Source organism: Misgurnus anguillicaudatus, chromosome 19 (genome assembly GCF_027580225.2).
Source record: "Misgurnus anguillicaudatus chromosome 19, ASM2758022v2, whole genome shotgun sequence".
In the NCBI taxonomy this organism is placed as follows: domain Eukaryota; kingdom Metazoa; phylum Chordata; class Actinopteri; order Cypriniformes; family Cobitidae; genus Misgurnus; species Misgurnus anguillicaudatus.
The window spans coordinates 2,176,680-2,193,440 of record NC_073355.2 but is presented as its reverse complement, the minus strand read 5'-3'; the positions used below and the strand labels follow the sequence as shown (position 1 = coordinate 2,193,440).

Sequence of the window (16,761 nt, the reverse complement as noted above, 5' to 3'; positions counted from 1 at the left end):
AAATGCTTTTTACTCTGGAGAAACTGCTGACTGCTCTGGAGAACTCTTGATACTTTAATGTATGTGATGTGCTGCTGTTTCAAGTCAAAAACGTATTTTTAAACATTGAGTAGATGGTGATGGTGATTGGTCCATGCTGCCCTGAAGGAAGTCAAACACTGGAGTGACATCATTTACACTTTCCAAAGTAAATCATCTCAATTCATTTTCTCAGGTTTTACACACTTTGTACTGTTGAGTGATTTAGCAAAATTAAACAAATATGTGTTACTTATCCTTGTAAGACCAGAGCTTTGATTTGGCTTGCATTTTAGATTTTTTCCAGCTATTTGGGGTTGTGAAGAACCAATAAATATAATAACCGAACATGAAGCAGTGTATTTGTCCACGTTTGTGTACAACAGGTTCCAGTTACACAGAATTAAGTATTATGATGCAAACAATAAAAATGTGAGGTCCACGTACAGTATGTGGACACACCAGGTCTTAGGAGGTTGTAACCACTAAATGTTGAGTAGCAACAATAGTTTTACTTTTACGTTAAATAACTTGTGACATAAATGTGACTGTATTCATAGAAACATGATATACATTTACAAGCTGAACACATTATATCATGTGTTAATATCACATAGACTCTTACTATTAGATTTAGTAATGATGGGTTTGTTTTGATGAAGCTCTTGAATCAGAGGAATCAGATCCACTTGTAAAATCACAGTCTGAGTGATTTATCTCTGTTACTCTTACAGGAGATGTGAGGTTTAATATCGTGACTAGGACATGCCAGGAGCCCTACAGTAATGTACTGCACAAATATACTACACAGACTGTCTACTAATATTCACATCAGACTGCGACCTTAAAGTCATTTAAACACAAAAATACTGGTATTCCTATCTTTGTGGGGACAATTGGTCCCCACAACGTGATAATTACCAGGTACACAAACACACACACACACACACACACACACACACACACACACACACACACACACACACACACACACACACACACACAGACAGACAAGAAGTGCCTAATCATATGCATATTCCACATTTTATCATAAGTGTTTTAATGCAGTGACTTGCACTGGTCTTGGTCTTGACTTGGTCTCGGCCTGTCTTGGTCTTGACTTGGTCTCGGTTTAGGTGGTCTTGACTACAACACTAGGTGGAAGTTCCCAGGAATCCTCACAGCATCCTCAGGAGTGATGACTGTGAGGTGTGAAGGGCTTTTTATTTGTTAATGACAAGAGGTGATGTCTCTGTTTTCAGAGATGTGTGAGTGGGGATGAATTAACCACGTCTCTTCAAGACAGCACATATTTCTGTAGCAAAAGCTGGCAGGTCTAGTAAGACAAAATGTGAACTAGCACGAAAGAAAATCAATCATACAGGTTTACAACAAAAGCATAAAAACATGTCGGGGTAAACGGTTCCTTAAAACTATAATTTGTCTGTTTAGTGTTTGAGTTCGTCTGGAGCTCAGGGTCACTACGGACTCATCAAAACATAAACTGAACTGTTTTACAATCCATCAAAGCAGCACATAACGCACGAAAAGTTCCTATGTTGTGCACCATGCTCTGGACAATATGCTCTTTATTAGATATTAAATATAACACCGTGCTTTTTTTGCCCAGACTGCGTGGAAGAAGATTTCTCAGAATCTCATGATAAACAGAGTCGGTGATAACACGAACCGAGGCGTATATGAAGATACACAAACACCCAACATCAAACCTTTCGACATCCTGAGAAGAAAACAAGCTGTTTGTTAATGTCCGCCTCCTTCAATTTTAAAGCTGTCTCTCTGATGTGAGGATCCAGCCAAGAACACATCATGCTCATGTTTGCTATCTCTCCTCCCACCTGCAATATGCTTTAAATCTGTGATCTCTTTTTGTGTGATAGCGGTGAAAGAGCGCACAATGTTCCTGCATCCCACACTCCTCACATCCACACACACACAAGCACACTGAGACAAGATGTTACAGCGCTAATCTACAGGTCATTATCACACCGTGGGATTTTGGATTCGCTGTTATTAAATGTGTATTATTGTTCTGGTTCTTCATTCTGATTGGTTGAAACGCGTTTTAAGCCGTGATAAAATACCCCGGTAAACCCACAGTTCAGACCGCATCACAAGTATCACTGCGCCACTGTTGCTGTATACTGATTTATGAAAATAAACACCACACTCTTTAATCATAATTTTTTATTAATTAATGGCGATATCCAGATAAATGTCAATAAATATTGTTAAGTTATCTCGTCAATAAAGAGAAAACGTTCTCTGAGGGGTTTGTACCTCAAATTCATAGGTCTGCTATTATCCACCAGATGGCGATCTTACCCAACTTAAACACTGACGCATTCACTCAACACTGAAAACATAGTGTAGTACTGTTCATGGCTCTGAATCTGATCTCTTACAAAAGTTCTTCACAAAAATGTAATTATCTCAAAATTTTTAGCTGAAAATTTGAGAGATGATAAGAGAACAAATGAAGGTAGGATGAAACTGTTTTTTTAAAGCGGAGCATCTGTTCTTTCATTTGATATATTTTATGTTTATTTAAAGAAGATCGTTTTTCTGGAAGCCATTAACTTAAACTAAAACTGGGTGGCACGCTGATGGGGAAAGAGTTAAGCATGCTTCCACACATATTTGATTATCACTTCAACAGTTGCACTATATAAATGTTAATGTATAAATTAGATGAATGTTGATTTATAAAAATAAACACCACAGTCTTTAATCATATTTTCATTGTGTATTTGCTGTGTCTGTGTTGGTTGGGAACTGCGCTCTGTTGCAGCCACACTTGATTCTGAGGAACTACTTTGTTTGGCGGAAGAGTAATATTTGTACTAATATAATTACACCTTATTTGGGTTTTATGTTATGAAGTCCTGCTAACGTTATGCATATGAAGTTATCATTTTATAAAAGCAATAAGCCCCGCAAAGCAGTTGGGTTACAGTGCATTTTATAACAGCTAAATTACAGCCCCTTAGCTGTTACAAAATGCACTGGTAACTCACTGCTTCTTGGGGCTTATTGCTTTATATCACACTGTCACATTTACATGTAAATACTTTGATGCGTCACCATGCATAATGAGGTGTGTAAGACTCTCAGGGCTGAGGTTGCAGTGAGGTTATTATGGGTTATTCCTAGGTAAGCACACATACGAAACTTCTGTGCAAATAACGATAGTTGAATATTTAGAACAAATAATAATACAGATGATAATCGCACACTTCTAAGTTCTGATGTGTTTTCTGCCTCTCTTCTTTGCCAGGATATAATCTCGATGATCATCGGCTGTTTTAAAACAATTGACTGAGGTTGCAATAGTGAAAAAATGATTTAATCTGCCGATGCATCCCTAGTTATTCCGTCGTTGTTCTCCTGAAAGCCGTCACCCACCCCCCGCTCACCTCTGGGGCGATGTAATCTGGCGTTCCACAGAACGTGCGCGTCATCACGCCATCATACACGTTCTCCTTACACATGCCAAAGTCTGCGATCTTAATGTGGCCCTCAGAGTCCAGCATCACGTTATCCAACTTCAGATCTCTGAGAAAAGAAACACTTGATCATTCATTTTATTGCTTGTACAATCTTTGGCAGTTTTAAAATGCCTTGAATGATACTGGGACATTTAAAGGCATACAAAAGAAGCAAAAGTAGGTCTCCTGAGATATCACTCGGCCAATGGCATACACAAGAGCAGGGAGACATTTAATAGCCGAGTGGTCAGTGGAAGAGGTCAGCTCGACCTCAGTCTTCATCATCATCATCATCAAAGAGCATTATTAACAAAAGCTGAACGCTGCAGCTCTCCAGGGACACAAAAAGCTTTTCTTCAGAGTAACTCATTCTTCACCTGTACTTCCTGGGTGTTTCACATCTGTCCAATCCTGATTCATCCTGTTTACTTCAGGTAAGACGTGTTTTCATCAACACTTGAGTTTCTATTTACGCACAAATACTCTCTATACAACACATCAGGAAATGAGAACATACCACACTTACATTTTAATACGTCAAGGTGATTTAAACGTTCATCATATTTCTTTGAGTAGCTCATAACTTTGACAAAGAAAACCAGCTCCTTGCCAGGATGCATAGGGGTTGTCTTGTACTTGTTGCTGGATAGTTGGTTGTGTAAAAATATGAATCACACAATCCACACAAATCCCTTCTTCAGTTTATGTATATGGAAGTGTTTTACCTACTATCACGTTCTGCCCTTTTCTGTTTTCCGTTAGGTGCGTTCGGTTTCAAACAATCAGACATTTTCCAATATTTTGTTTTGCATTTTCTGGGGGTTTGGCTGTTGATGTTGTTAAAAAGATTGTGTCTTGTCATCAGTAAAAGTAATATAACGTGTTGTGTAATGAATTGCAGTTGACAGAGAGTAAAATGATAAAATTTCTTTTGAAAAGAGCACCAAGTATACTTCGTTTTTTTAACGTGTACGTGAGCCTACCTGCACAATCAACGCACAGCCTTTTAAAGTATACTTCATTTGATTTGTACGCGTTCAATGCATACACAGCATTGTGACTAAATGCAATACCTCTCCTGGCCTACATAATAAGGAACGATGCATGAAAGAACTGAATGTATTGAAAAATCTTTATGATCTTGTGTTGTTATATAGTGTGTTATTTACGCACTGAAGGATATATTGAACTCACCTGTAGATAACTCCCTTCCTGTGAAGAAAGAAGAGTCCCACAGCAATCTCTGCTGCGTAAAACCTGTCAACAGATCACAGTTTACTATTACTCAACATCAGTCTATATGGGCACATCTCTTGTTAAGTTTTGCTCCTGCTAATGAAAACTAATGGGTTGAAGATCTACAGTGTTGTGGATGGAAATTGTACATAATGAACAGATCCAGTGCTGTTATACACATTTACATCAGCACTCAGCAAATATTTTGTATAGCTGCCCTACAGTAATGTGTCTTTAAATGTGAAATGGTTTGAATGTGCATTAAAGAAATGGTGAGACATGAACAAGTTTATTTCAGGAGCAGCTCTATTATTTCAAAAGCTTTTATAAATACAGGACCTCGTACGTTTTTTTTCTGTGTTTATGCTGGCAGATCTATTGGCGATGGATGTGATGTATCTTTCGGCTGTGAGTGACATAGGAAATATGAGAACACAGACGGTGTTATTTTTCATAAGGACTGTCATACTAGACAAACAGATATGCAAGCCTTGTTATGAAGTCTTTTTGTTAAGTTTTGCATACTACCACACAACACGCTATATATAATTAATGTTTACTGCATACAGTATGCAAAAGTTCTGCATGCATTGAATTTGTCGAACACTGCGTGTAATACTGTATCCCACAACACAATACAGGGTGAATGGTGACTTCAGGTAAACGGGTATGGCCTTTAATTCTGGCATTGGCTTGAAATAGCATTGTTCAGGGTCGAATGATCATAACGTTATTTATAAATTTGTAATAGCGTGTATATACATTCATGCATTGATACAGTCTTCTGCTTCTGTGCCACATGTGCAGTGCTAAGAAAAATAAGGGTTGCCCTATTCGCTTTAACACCTGCATCCCAAAAATGGTCTGCACAAGGCCTTTTATATTCTTGTTAACAAACGGCTAACGCTCTCAAAAGCAAACAGAGTGAATATATGTTTTAATTAAAACAGCAAATATGTAATAAATAAGAAGCATCAAGCGAAATATAACAGAGAGAACAGTAACATGAAAAGGAGAGTAATCCTTTTGATTAACATTAAAAAAACAGCATCAGGTTTATACTCTAAATATTCTGGGTGTACTGTCACTTTAAATGCACGGATCCAATATATTGTTACACACGCATTTTATTTCTCAACTGCTTATATTTATTTTAAGTGTAAAAGACTTTTACTACTATAATCAGGGCATTTTCAGATAATGTTGTTTTAAAATGCCTGCTCAAGTGGAAGGAGACCTAAACTCAGTTGACATTTGCTTGTATTGCTTGTCTGATGCCTTGAGATGCGGATCACGCTTGCACTTTAGAGGTGCGTGCAAACAAAACTTATCAAACAACGCGTGAGTAAAGTATTGAAATCTTAAATATTTAAATTGGCCAGTCGGGCCAGTGACTGTTGATTCACTGCTAACAAAATAGATTTATTATCTTACCAATAATGCACATAAAAAATCCCTTATGTTGCAGTAAATTAGGTAACTATGAAATCCAGCAACGTTGGTACCCTTTTAGAGCAGTGTCTGGTGCGCATTTTTGATTTTTATCACGCGTGTGCAGTTATGGGCACCCCTGATCATCTTTTTGCAAAAAAATCAGGTTCAAGCTGGGATCAAGCAGCTTGTGTTTAATTACATGTAAAACATTACTACATCGTGTCCTCATGCCAGTGACAAGCAACAAGCAGAGGAACATTCGGTCCATCATTTGGTTCTATTTTTGTGAGGCCCTCCCGAGTGAACCTGCCTGCATCTCAGTGTATATAAATCCCTCTCCTCAAAATTGATCCGTAAAAGTTTACAATATGATGTTTAAGACCTAAGCAGCAGACAGAATAACCTGGTGAAGAATTTCAAAAGGTTTGCTGAGCAATGTTAGAAATGTGATGTGTGCTTACACTGCTTGCGGCTCCTTAAACTTGCCCACTTGTTGGATGTGGTACATCAGGTCTCCGCCGTTAATATATTCCATTACAAAGTATAGACGATCCTGACAAAAGACAAATGAGATGAATATCACAGTCATCACAGACACTCTCCTGTCCTGACACCTAAATCAATCCAGACTGAAGGATATACTCTCATTCACATACTGATATCCACAGACTATTTACTGTTTATCTCTCTCCTCTTCTTCTTCTTCTTCTTCTTCTTCTTCTTCTTCTAACGCCATTCCAGCATCTACGGCTATACTCATGGCAAGAACCAGCTAATCCATACACAAGTTTTTTATTCGAACCAGTTAATCCATACACATGTTTTATTCAGACAAGTTGATCCATTCACAGGATGGGGGAGGGACAATTTGGCATCTCCAATCTGCCTAAATTGCATGTTATTGGCCTGTGGAAGGAAACCGGAATACCCGGAGTAAACCCACGCTGACACAGGGAGAACATGCAAACTCCACACGGAAAGGACACCTGCCCTAGCCGGGGCTCGAACCGGAGACCTTCTTGCTGTGAGGCCTGTATCTCTCTCAAATACAGTTGACAGTCACTTCCCAACCCATCATATATTGACATAAATTGATTATTACGCTATTTTTAAACCCGCGAAGCATATTCTCAATGTCTTTTACGATGTCATGTTGGTGAGCCATAATCCCTTGCCTTACATAAACAAAGTTCTCCTGGGGTGAGTGAACATATTGGCTATATAAACTTGGTGGCTATATGGTTTGGTGCTGGTCTCACATGGACAATTGTATGGTTATTTTGGTTACAGTGGTTGAACAAGTTACGCCGGTTTCACACTGCAAGCGTGGGCAGCACATAAGCAGGGCGTCACTGAAGCAGCAGTGTTGTGATCGTTCCGGCGTCGGCTCTATTTTTGCTGCGCTGCTCATGCTCAATTAAAGTGACAGTGCTTTGTTTATGGTTTAAATGCTCGTGGATTGACGTGAAAAGGTGTCATTTTACCATAAAATCAATGTGATGCCAAGTGTATTTTAAACACTTATGACTTTTAAACACTTATGACTTTAGGCAATTTAAACGAAAGCAATGAAATATTTAAAAACACACTGTAGCCAGAAGACTGCGCTGTCATTCACTATCTGCCCAGCACTAAATGAGTCCTCATCTATAATCTTCAGAGAAATAGATACATCTATAAATCTAAATCTTATGCTTATACTGTTGAATAAAAACACGATCGACTGCTTCATGCTGTCAATCACCGAGTGAAATGTTTCATTTTATCGTAAACTTCAGAGAAACAGATTTAATAATGTACCATGTGCTTCTTATGTCTATAATTGTGTTTATATCAGACGAAAACAATGTGGATCAAACAAGTCAAAGTTATATAAATTACATTGACCGCCAAAAAGCGTCTTGAAGAGGTTTTGCGCATAAATGCATGTAAAATAAAGTAATGTGAACTTGAGGTTTTTATCTTGTTATTAAACTGCACAGTATGCGCTAGTCATTAGTCATATCTTTAGTCTCTTCAAGTATTGCCTTTTAAATGTAATAGAATAGATAAAAGACAGTGAGACAGATGTGAACATTATCATGGATTGAAAACCTTGCACCTGGTTGATTGTTTTATTTTTATTTGCATTCATTTTGAAACAAAGAAGAACCCAATGAATAAATATACATAAAAAAATGACATTATCGTCATTGCACAGGAGTAAAGTTTAGGTGCAATTTGACAATTGCTCTGCACTCTGCACTTGTATTTGCTTTTGGAAACGCCCCTCAAATCTAAGATGATTCATCCAGTAGTTTTTAAGATCTACTTAGCCTAACGCAGCCCAGAACGATGAAGGGTCACACACGTTTCTGAATAATTCACAAACATCTTAAGGGTACATACACACGCCCTTGGCACAGTCTAAAAGCTTTCATTGTAGTGCTATTGTGAAAAGATACTTAATTTAAGAAGTATTTAAAGTATGGGGTTCTGCTGAATCCCCTGTGTGACCAGGGCCCTTAGAATCATCCTAATCTTCCCACACATTATGGGGACACCAGTATCCAAAACACAGTACTGGTGACAAGCCACGTGTAGGTGGTTTCAGCAGAGCCGTAGTTGACCTTACTCAAGGTGCATTCTATCTAATGCAAGCGGACATGACGGCTGGTACTGTCTGTATGAATATTTTGTGAGAGCACACTAGGATGTGTTGCATTATTTATTAGAAGGATGTCTATGCCCTACTGTGACTCCTACAGGACTACACCCAACCCTACATATAACGTACACTATTTACACCAGCTGCCTTAATATGAGCAAACAAATACACTTTTGTTTACTGGTATGGTTAAATTAAGCATAAACTGGCAACACAAAGAGCGCCAAACACAATCACACATTAGACAGCACACATCTTGTCTTACTACAGTCTGAAAGCAGGAGTGTAGTTGGGTGAGGAACGGAGGCTTCTCTCTCTGGGCCAACACTCTCTTCTCCACCATTGTGCACTCCACGTCATCATCCTGGATCACCACATCCTTCTTCAGAATTTTAATGGCGTAAAGCTCCTCAGTCGACTTCATCTCAGCCAACATCACCTGGAGACAAACAAACACTTCTGTCACTAGTCGCTGGTTTTTGAGGTTCATAACATCAATCTGTGAATGTTATTTTGAGGCACTTGAATAAAGGAAATCATTTGATTGCAGAGCCACGCAAAAACTTTGTGTATATCTCTTAGATAAATGAATATCCTGACTACAACATACACATGCATTTCCCACAGATTTCTTCATTTTACCTTCTGCTATAGTGCTTTTTGAATGATTAAACAGAACATTGTTGCATTGTCTAGTTTTATGCCATTGTTTTAAGAATTATATCATGCTAAACTTTGGTGGTCAGAACATTGTTGGCTCTTGTCCAAAATAAGCTAAACTGTTGGGTTTAAAATAACATAACATTACAATTTTATAATGTTTTCTCCTTAAGTATGTTTTCTTGAGTATTTAAGTCATTTTAGCACTCATTCAACTGTACCAACCTCTTCCAAAGTGGACTGTCTTAATGACTATTGCCCTTTGACATTAACCCCCATTGCAATGAATAAAATGCTTTGAGAGGATGGTGCTGTAATGCATGAAGAACATCATCCCAGACACCACAGATCCACTGCAGTTTGCCTACTGTCACAATAGAATGCCATACTACACGCTTCATACCACACTGACCCACATGGACTATAATTACTGCTATGTGAGGCTATTATGTGTGGATTATAGCTGTGCATTCAACACTGTCATTCTACTGAAACCAAACAGATTCACAAGCTGATAGACTATGTGTCAAATTGTGAAATTAGATTTTCTCACCAACAGACCCCAGCAGGTGCGGAATTGTACAAAAATCTCCTCCCCAATGACCCACAACGCCGGCACTCCACAGGGATGTGTTCTGGGCCCGTGCTATATTTCTTGTTTACACCTGATTGCGTGGGTATTCCCAGCTCCACCATTATAATGAAGTTCATTGACGAGACCATCATTGTAAATCTTATCACCCACATCAATAATAATGAGACAGAGTAAAGGCTCTCGGTGCCAATGCAACAACTTGTCTCTTAGAGGCTGTTTGTACCTGGTATTAAGATGCGTTTTGGTCGATCGGATCACAAGTGGACGAGAGAGACACATACACGTTTACACCAGAGAACAGCCGCTTTAGTTGAAAGCCTAAAGATAATGCCACATGTGATCCAATTGACCAAAATTCACCTTAATACCAGGTGTAAACAGCCACTTGATGTCAGTAAACCTAAGGGTCACATGCACCCATCTAAATCAAAATGTCACATTGACTGAAGTTTCAGAGTCATCTCACATTGACTGAACACACAACAGCGATCATCAAAAAAATGTCATGACTGCCTTTATTTCCTCAGACGTCTGAAGAATGTCAGGATGTCCACTAAAGTCTTCAGCACCTTTTACAGGGGTACGGGTGAGACTGTTCGCACAGGATGTATTGCATGTTGGCATGGCAGCTGCTCCACACTGGAGACCAAAGTCCTTAGACGAAGCACCTCAGCACATAGCTACCAGTAGTTGAGGACACAATACAGCGCCTCAGACAAAACATATTATAAATGACCACAGTCATCCTGCATAGACACTTTTCTAGTTTCTACCATCTGGCTCATGACTATATGAATACCCATAACAAGATTCAGGAACAGGTTCAACCCCAAAACCGCAAGACATCATTCAACACGCATTAAAGTGTCATAACAACAATACTGTAATGCTGGACATTTTATGGCACTCCTGCACTTTATTGTCTAACTGTCTCATTGCGTATTGTCTAGCAGTTATAGTATTATTTTTATTTGTTGTAAATCAGGAATTCAAGTGTTTCATTGTACTTGCACATATGACAACAACATGCTGATACTCCACACACAAACAAATTAGATTGATGATTAAATTAACACTAATGGCATGAGGGTAAATATTGTGCCATGGGATCTACAATACATATGTGACTGACCTTCCCAAAACTGCCTTTGCCGAGAACAGCCAGGAAATGGAAATCATTGAGTCGGACTTTGTCCACATTTCCAGATGGCAGACTGAAGCGCCGGTGATCTGATGGACTGATGACCTTCTTACCTGGGCCGAGCCTTGCTTTCTACGGGAGTAAGGAAATGTTATCAATGACTGACACACACACACACACACACACACACACAAATATACACACATGTGCAAATGCAACACAATGTCTGGCACTAAGGTGTCTGCTGAGGCGCTCTAGACAATATGGCCCTTCCCAAAAATGTGCTGTAAGACGGTGAGGTCTATGTGGAAATGACTGACGTCCCAGAAACTTGCTGTAGAGGGACAGGAGACTCATTCTTCAAATAAGCTGATATCTGTTCTGCTTCAAGTGAATTTAAGTGTGCTTGAATCTTAAAGACCCTTTTACACTCACTGTGATTCGTCGCCGTCCTGAATACGGGACATCTAAGTTTACATCAATATTGTTGATGCAAATTTTAATCTATAACTACAAACTATATATCATTGGAAAGGTTTAAGCCTCTAGAATAGACATTTCAAAATTTGCGTGTTGAAGACTTAAGATATCTAAAGATTTCAAACGCCACAAACTACACAAATGAACACATGTTTTTCAAGCAAAGACTAGAATTGGGTGTTCACACTATACTTGGTTATCAAGTCTGCTTGAAAGCGTTTGAAAGCTCTATATTGTAGGCACCTCATACAGCACTATTAACAGTCTGAATCCTTTTATTTTAGCTGGGTTATTATGTCCTGGATGTGGCATCTGTATCAGTGCAGTTGGATACTTCATGACTCAACGGTTGGGTTGACAGTGATAATGAGGGTTTATCACCCAACCCAAAACCTGCAATTACACCTCCGTCTATTTCTGCATTCTGCTTTAACAGTTCACTTCAATCTACCCTCTACAGAAAGCATTTCAGACACGAAAGCCTCTCTCTCTCTCTCGCTTTCTGAGAAGTATAATGGTCAAGACAGATTTGGAAAAAACTACACCACACCAGTGTGTTCCCAGTGTATGTTACAGACATTTTACAAAACAAGTCTCTCTCTCTCTCTCTCTCTCTCTCTCTTCCTTTAACAAATGTGTTACTGTTATCTCTCCACCTTTGTGTTCACACCAGATCACAGATGCTTTTATATAATGATGTGTTATTTCTTTCTACTTCTGTCTGCATCACATCAGCAAGCTCACAGATGAAAACTATCACAGCTATTTCATATCCCTTCGTTTTTGACCGTTCCCCTCTTTTCCACATTGTTAGTAAAGCAAATAATATGCACCTTTTAAATGACATATAAGCACAAAGGGGAAAAACAAAAAGCATGCACTTTTAATGAGTGTTAATCTGATGAGGTTGGGCACAAGAATTATAATGACTAAAACTGTCAACCTGTCAATACTGTTACAGGAAACAGCTACATCATTTATCTGTCAGAATCCTGCCAGATCCTTGTTTGTATTTAGATCTAGTCAGCATGGCAGGGTTCTGACAGTACAATGTTTCACGTGGGAGATGCGTGGTTTTTGTATTGCATTATCACATTAAACTTCAGATGGTACAAGAAACGTTTCTGGAAAGTTCTTTAAAAATCTTTTCATAGAAAGACCCAGAAATGTCTGTGGGGTCAGAATATTACCATGAGTTATGAGAGATAATCCTCATTCACAGTCCTGTATAAGCACATCATCCATGAGACAGAAACTGTGAGGGAGAATTACTGAAGGTTACAGATGATCATTCAGTTTAGATGTGGCTCACATATGGTTCATGCAGATATTCAGGCATGGTCGTGTCAATCTCCTCTATAAATAACTGATGTATGTCTATGTTCAGCTCATGTATAAGGGTCTATTAGACGTCTGTGAAAATATCAATACATTTATTATCTGGTGAGTGCCGTCTGATGTTCAAATGATTTGTTCACATTTGTTTTCCGACATTTCTAATTCCAGATATCCCACCTTGCAAAAACTCAATTCAGGGAGGTAGCTCACCCTTTTCACCTTGTTAAGCAAGGTTACACCTTAGTGTATTTACAATGTAATTCATGTAGAATTGTATAGTTTTCATATTAAACTGTATAAAGAGAAAATGGGGTCGATTGTAATCCTGCCCACAGCGAAAACTGATTGGTCTAGTTATCAGAAAGACAGATTTGCTCTCTGTCACTTTCTTGCTTCGTCTTGTCGCTTGTTATGTCAGTCTCTTCGTCAGACCCTGAGGCAAAAATAAATAAAAAAACTCCCTGAACATCCAGTAGAGGTGGGATGTTTGCAATAGATGTGCTATTCACACGTTTACATATGAGAGCATTAATAATCCTTGTTCCTCAGATAAAGTGGTAAACTGGATTTATATAAAATGGTATGGCCCAAAACACTGACAAAACACGCAGAAGCCTTCAAAACTTAGCACATCATATGCATGAATCTGCGGCGAAAACAGTCTGGAGATCAAACATCACAAAGGGTTAGACAGCCGAAACAGCACTGATGAGTAGAAGAGAAGACAGACACAGCTGCATACACACAAACATAAATTACACATCAATCTTATCTTTGTTTTTATTCTGTATGTAATATCTAGATCAGAACTTTATAAGACTTTATTCTAACTGTAAATCTCACAAGCTGTCAAATGTGGCTTTGCTGGACTGTGTCGTAAACAAAACGTTATTGGTTATTTAAAAAAAAAAGGGGGAGGGTCTTCTCAATAGTTCCACACTGACTTCCTGTTTCAGATAAATGCCATCACCACATCAAACAATTCTGCACGTTTCAAGACACTTCAGTGTATCTTTAAGTATTGTGGGAATCAGAGAGGATAAATGTGACTAGATATCCAGTCATTGAAATTGAATGATTAAATAAACAACATTAAATAATCACTACAATTAAAATAATTAGGTTGAAATATTCCATTTTTACATGCTGTTAAATGATTTACTTGCAATATGTGTCCAGACCAAAAAAAAACTATTGACATTTAAATCATAAAACAACGTTATAAACCATTTAAAGAGTTAGAAAAGTGATCATGTGCTGCCCCCTACAGGAGCTGTCATGCAAACACTAGAGCACTCCAGAACATTAACATTAAAGTCATGAAACAAGCTCAGTGTTTAAACATTGTTTCATTATTTACAGATGGTGAAGAACGAGACGTGATCTAGTGTTTCAATCATCCAGGATGCACATGGAGCATGCTCAGTGTTTGTGAGAAACTCTATTACAGATCACAGACAGCCTAAAGAAGATTATTACACACCCTTTAGCTTCTGTGCTCTGTTTGTCCATTTATTTACTAACAACTGCACTTCTTACACTTTCATTATTAAACTTCAACATATTTGTGTGTCTCGGGAGAAAACAGTGCTATGTGTGTTCACTTGATTTATTTTTCCAAATACTGCAAGGAAGGATATGAAAGTTCACAAGACATGAATCTTAACCTGTTTAAAACATAGATTTGTTAAATATATTACTTACAAATAGCCCATTTACATAGTTTTTTTCAAATAAATAAATAGCTCTCCCTTAATGTTTCTTTTTTAAATTATGCATTTATTGTATTTGTTCCCCCCCACAAATGTCTCATTGTCTGATGAAATCTAATTCGTTTGGGATTTGTCTCTTTAAAGGGTAGAAACTTAATAATGTGCAGTGTGATCATATAGCTGATTTGTATTGATCTTCATCACAGTAATATTTCACCCCATAACATTCAACTGAATTAAAGGTTACTGAATAAAAGTATTTCTAATGCCAATCAAAAGGTTTACTTTCATTTGTAATAAGAAAGCATTTTAGATTTAGTCTTCATTTATTATTGACAGTGACACATTTCACCGTTTCCTGAGAATGTGCATAAAAAACAAGACAGTTATATATAGTAAATAAAAACCTGGAAAAAGTTTGATTGCATTTTTGTTAGTAAATCTGATTTCTTTGTAGTGGCCTGAGCCACACAAACAATCAGAAAGAGTGTAAAATATTGAATGATAGAGCTAAGAGAGGTGAGACAGAGACAGTCTACCTTCAGGAAGTGGATATTGAACTGATAGGCCTATAAGAGGGAGAGAACTGAGATGTTAGTCAGGACAACTGCACACGTGACGTGACAGGTCTCAGGTCAGACTGAAAACAAAAGTCACCAGATCGTGAAAGTGTTATAAAGCAAATGAAGAGACATTCACACAAGCATTTTACACAATGCATTACATATTCCAGACAGTATAGATGCATTTTAACTTTGATGTCTGTTGATGGCACTATACACACTGACGTTTTTCAAGTTAAAATGCTTTTGTCTGTATGTATTTTACTTTGACCAAACATATTTACTTTTAAGAGTGTGAGTTTTTTATTGCATGTGATAGAAGAAGACAGAGCGCAAGACTCTGCAAGTGCACTATTAGGATGCAACCTCCCGTTAATCGGGGTTAAATGACTCGCTGTCCCTTTTACAGCTGAAACAATAGAGGACAGCGTTGTTGGTGATCACTAATGTCTGATTTATTGTAGTACTTATGCTCTCGTTTTAAGTGTGTGTGTGTGTGTTTAAAAAGAGCGTTTGTACTGCTGAATGTTTAGTGAAATCAATCACTTGTTCTCCGATCACAAATATGTGACCGTACGGCTGGAGTGGTTAAACAAACCTCCTTTACTGACTCTAGTGGTGAATTAAAACAAACGGTAACACGGTCCCTGTGATGATACTGGTAGAATATTGTGTGGCCTCTCAGCCAATCAGATTTCAGAAACAGAACAAACTGTTATATAAATAATAATAATACAAAGTACAAACTCTCATCTCTTGGGACACTGTTGCTTAAGCACGTTGTGATCATTTACAGCTGTCAAAGTGAGATATCATGACTCTTAAAGTGGTCTTATAATGGTTCAGACACCCATGTACAAATCAAATGTGTGTAAACTCTAAGAAAGAATGTGGTAATTTTAAACATTGTTTGTGGTATACTATTTAACACATTATGTGTTATTTTAACACAGTATATGTGTCATTGTGTGTTGACTTTGTGTTAAAATAAATAAAATGACAACACAAGATGTGTTTAAACAATTATAACACAGAGATGTGTCTAGTTAGGGAGAACACATTAAATGACACAAAATGTATTGTTTTAACACAACCGTTTTAAGAATTTACCATATTGCATAACATCATATTTTTCATTGCACTGCATCGTAAAGAGTGAATCGCATCAGTAGCTGCTCATATGTACTTTAATGTATGGTATCGTAGGCTATGCATCGAGATGCGTATCACATCAGACTCAGTAATGGAGATACACATCCCTAATAAAAATAAATGTTGAATTGAAGCAATGTGTGTTCATATTAAAACTACAACAAACATTTGTCTTTAGAAAAGCATTCAATTAAGTTTATTGAGTTGGCTTGTGTGATTTTCGGTTTGAAAGCTTCAGAAAAGGTCACGTGATTTCCGGTAAGGGAACATAGGGAC

The 16,761-nt window shown here is 37.9% G+C and overlaps 1 protein-coding gene across 3 annotated transcripts in view; it reads right to left on the bottom strand.

The window, feature by feature from the left end:
* prkcab (protein kinase C, alpha, b) overlaps nucleotides 1–16,761 on the bottom strand; it is a 182,853-nt gene that overhangs the window by 13,535 nt on the left and 152,557 nt on the right. For 2 of the 3 annotated variants that reach the window (XM_055183447.2, XM_073856800.1), the window contains exons 9-14: nucleotides 15,310–15,339; nucleotides 11,232–11,372; nucleotides 9,110–9,283; nucleotides 6,659–6,750; nucleotides 4,722–4,784; nucleotides 3,456–3,594 (exon numbers count right to left, since the gene is read on the bottom strand). In XM_055183447.2, coding sequence (XP_055039422.1) covers nucleotides 3,456–3,594; nucleotides 4,722–4,784; nucleotides 6,659–6,750; nucleotides 9,110–9,283; nucleotides 11,232–11,372; nucleotides 15,310–15,339 — 639 coding nt within the window. The remainder of the gene's footprint in view (nucleotides 1–3,455; nucleotides 3,595–4,721; nucleotides 4,785–6,658; nucleotides 6,751–9,109; nucleotides 9,284–11,231; nucleotides 11,373–15,309; nucleotides 15,340–16,761) is intronic. The other variant, XM_073856801.1, reaches the window with a different exon arrangement.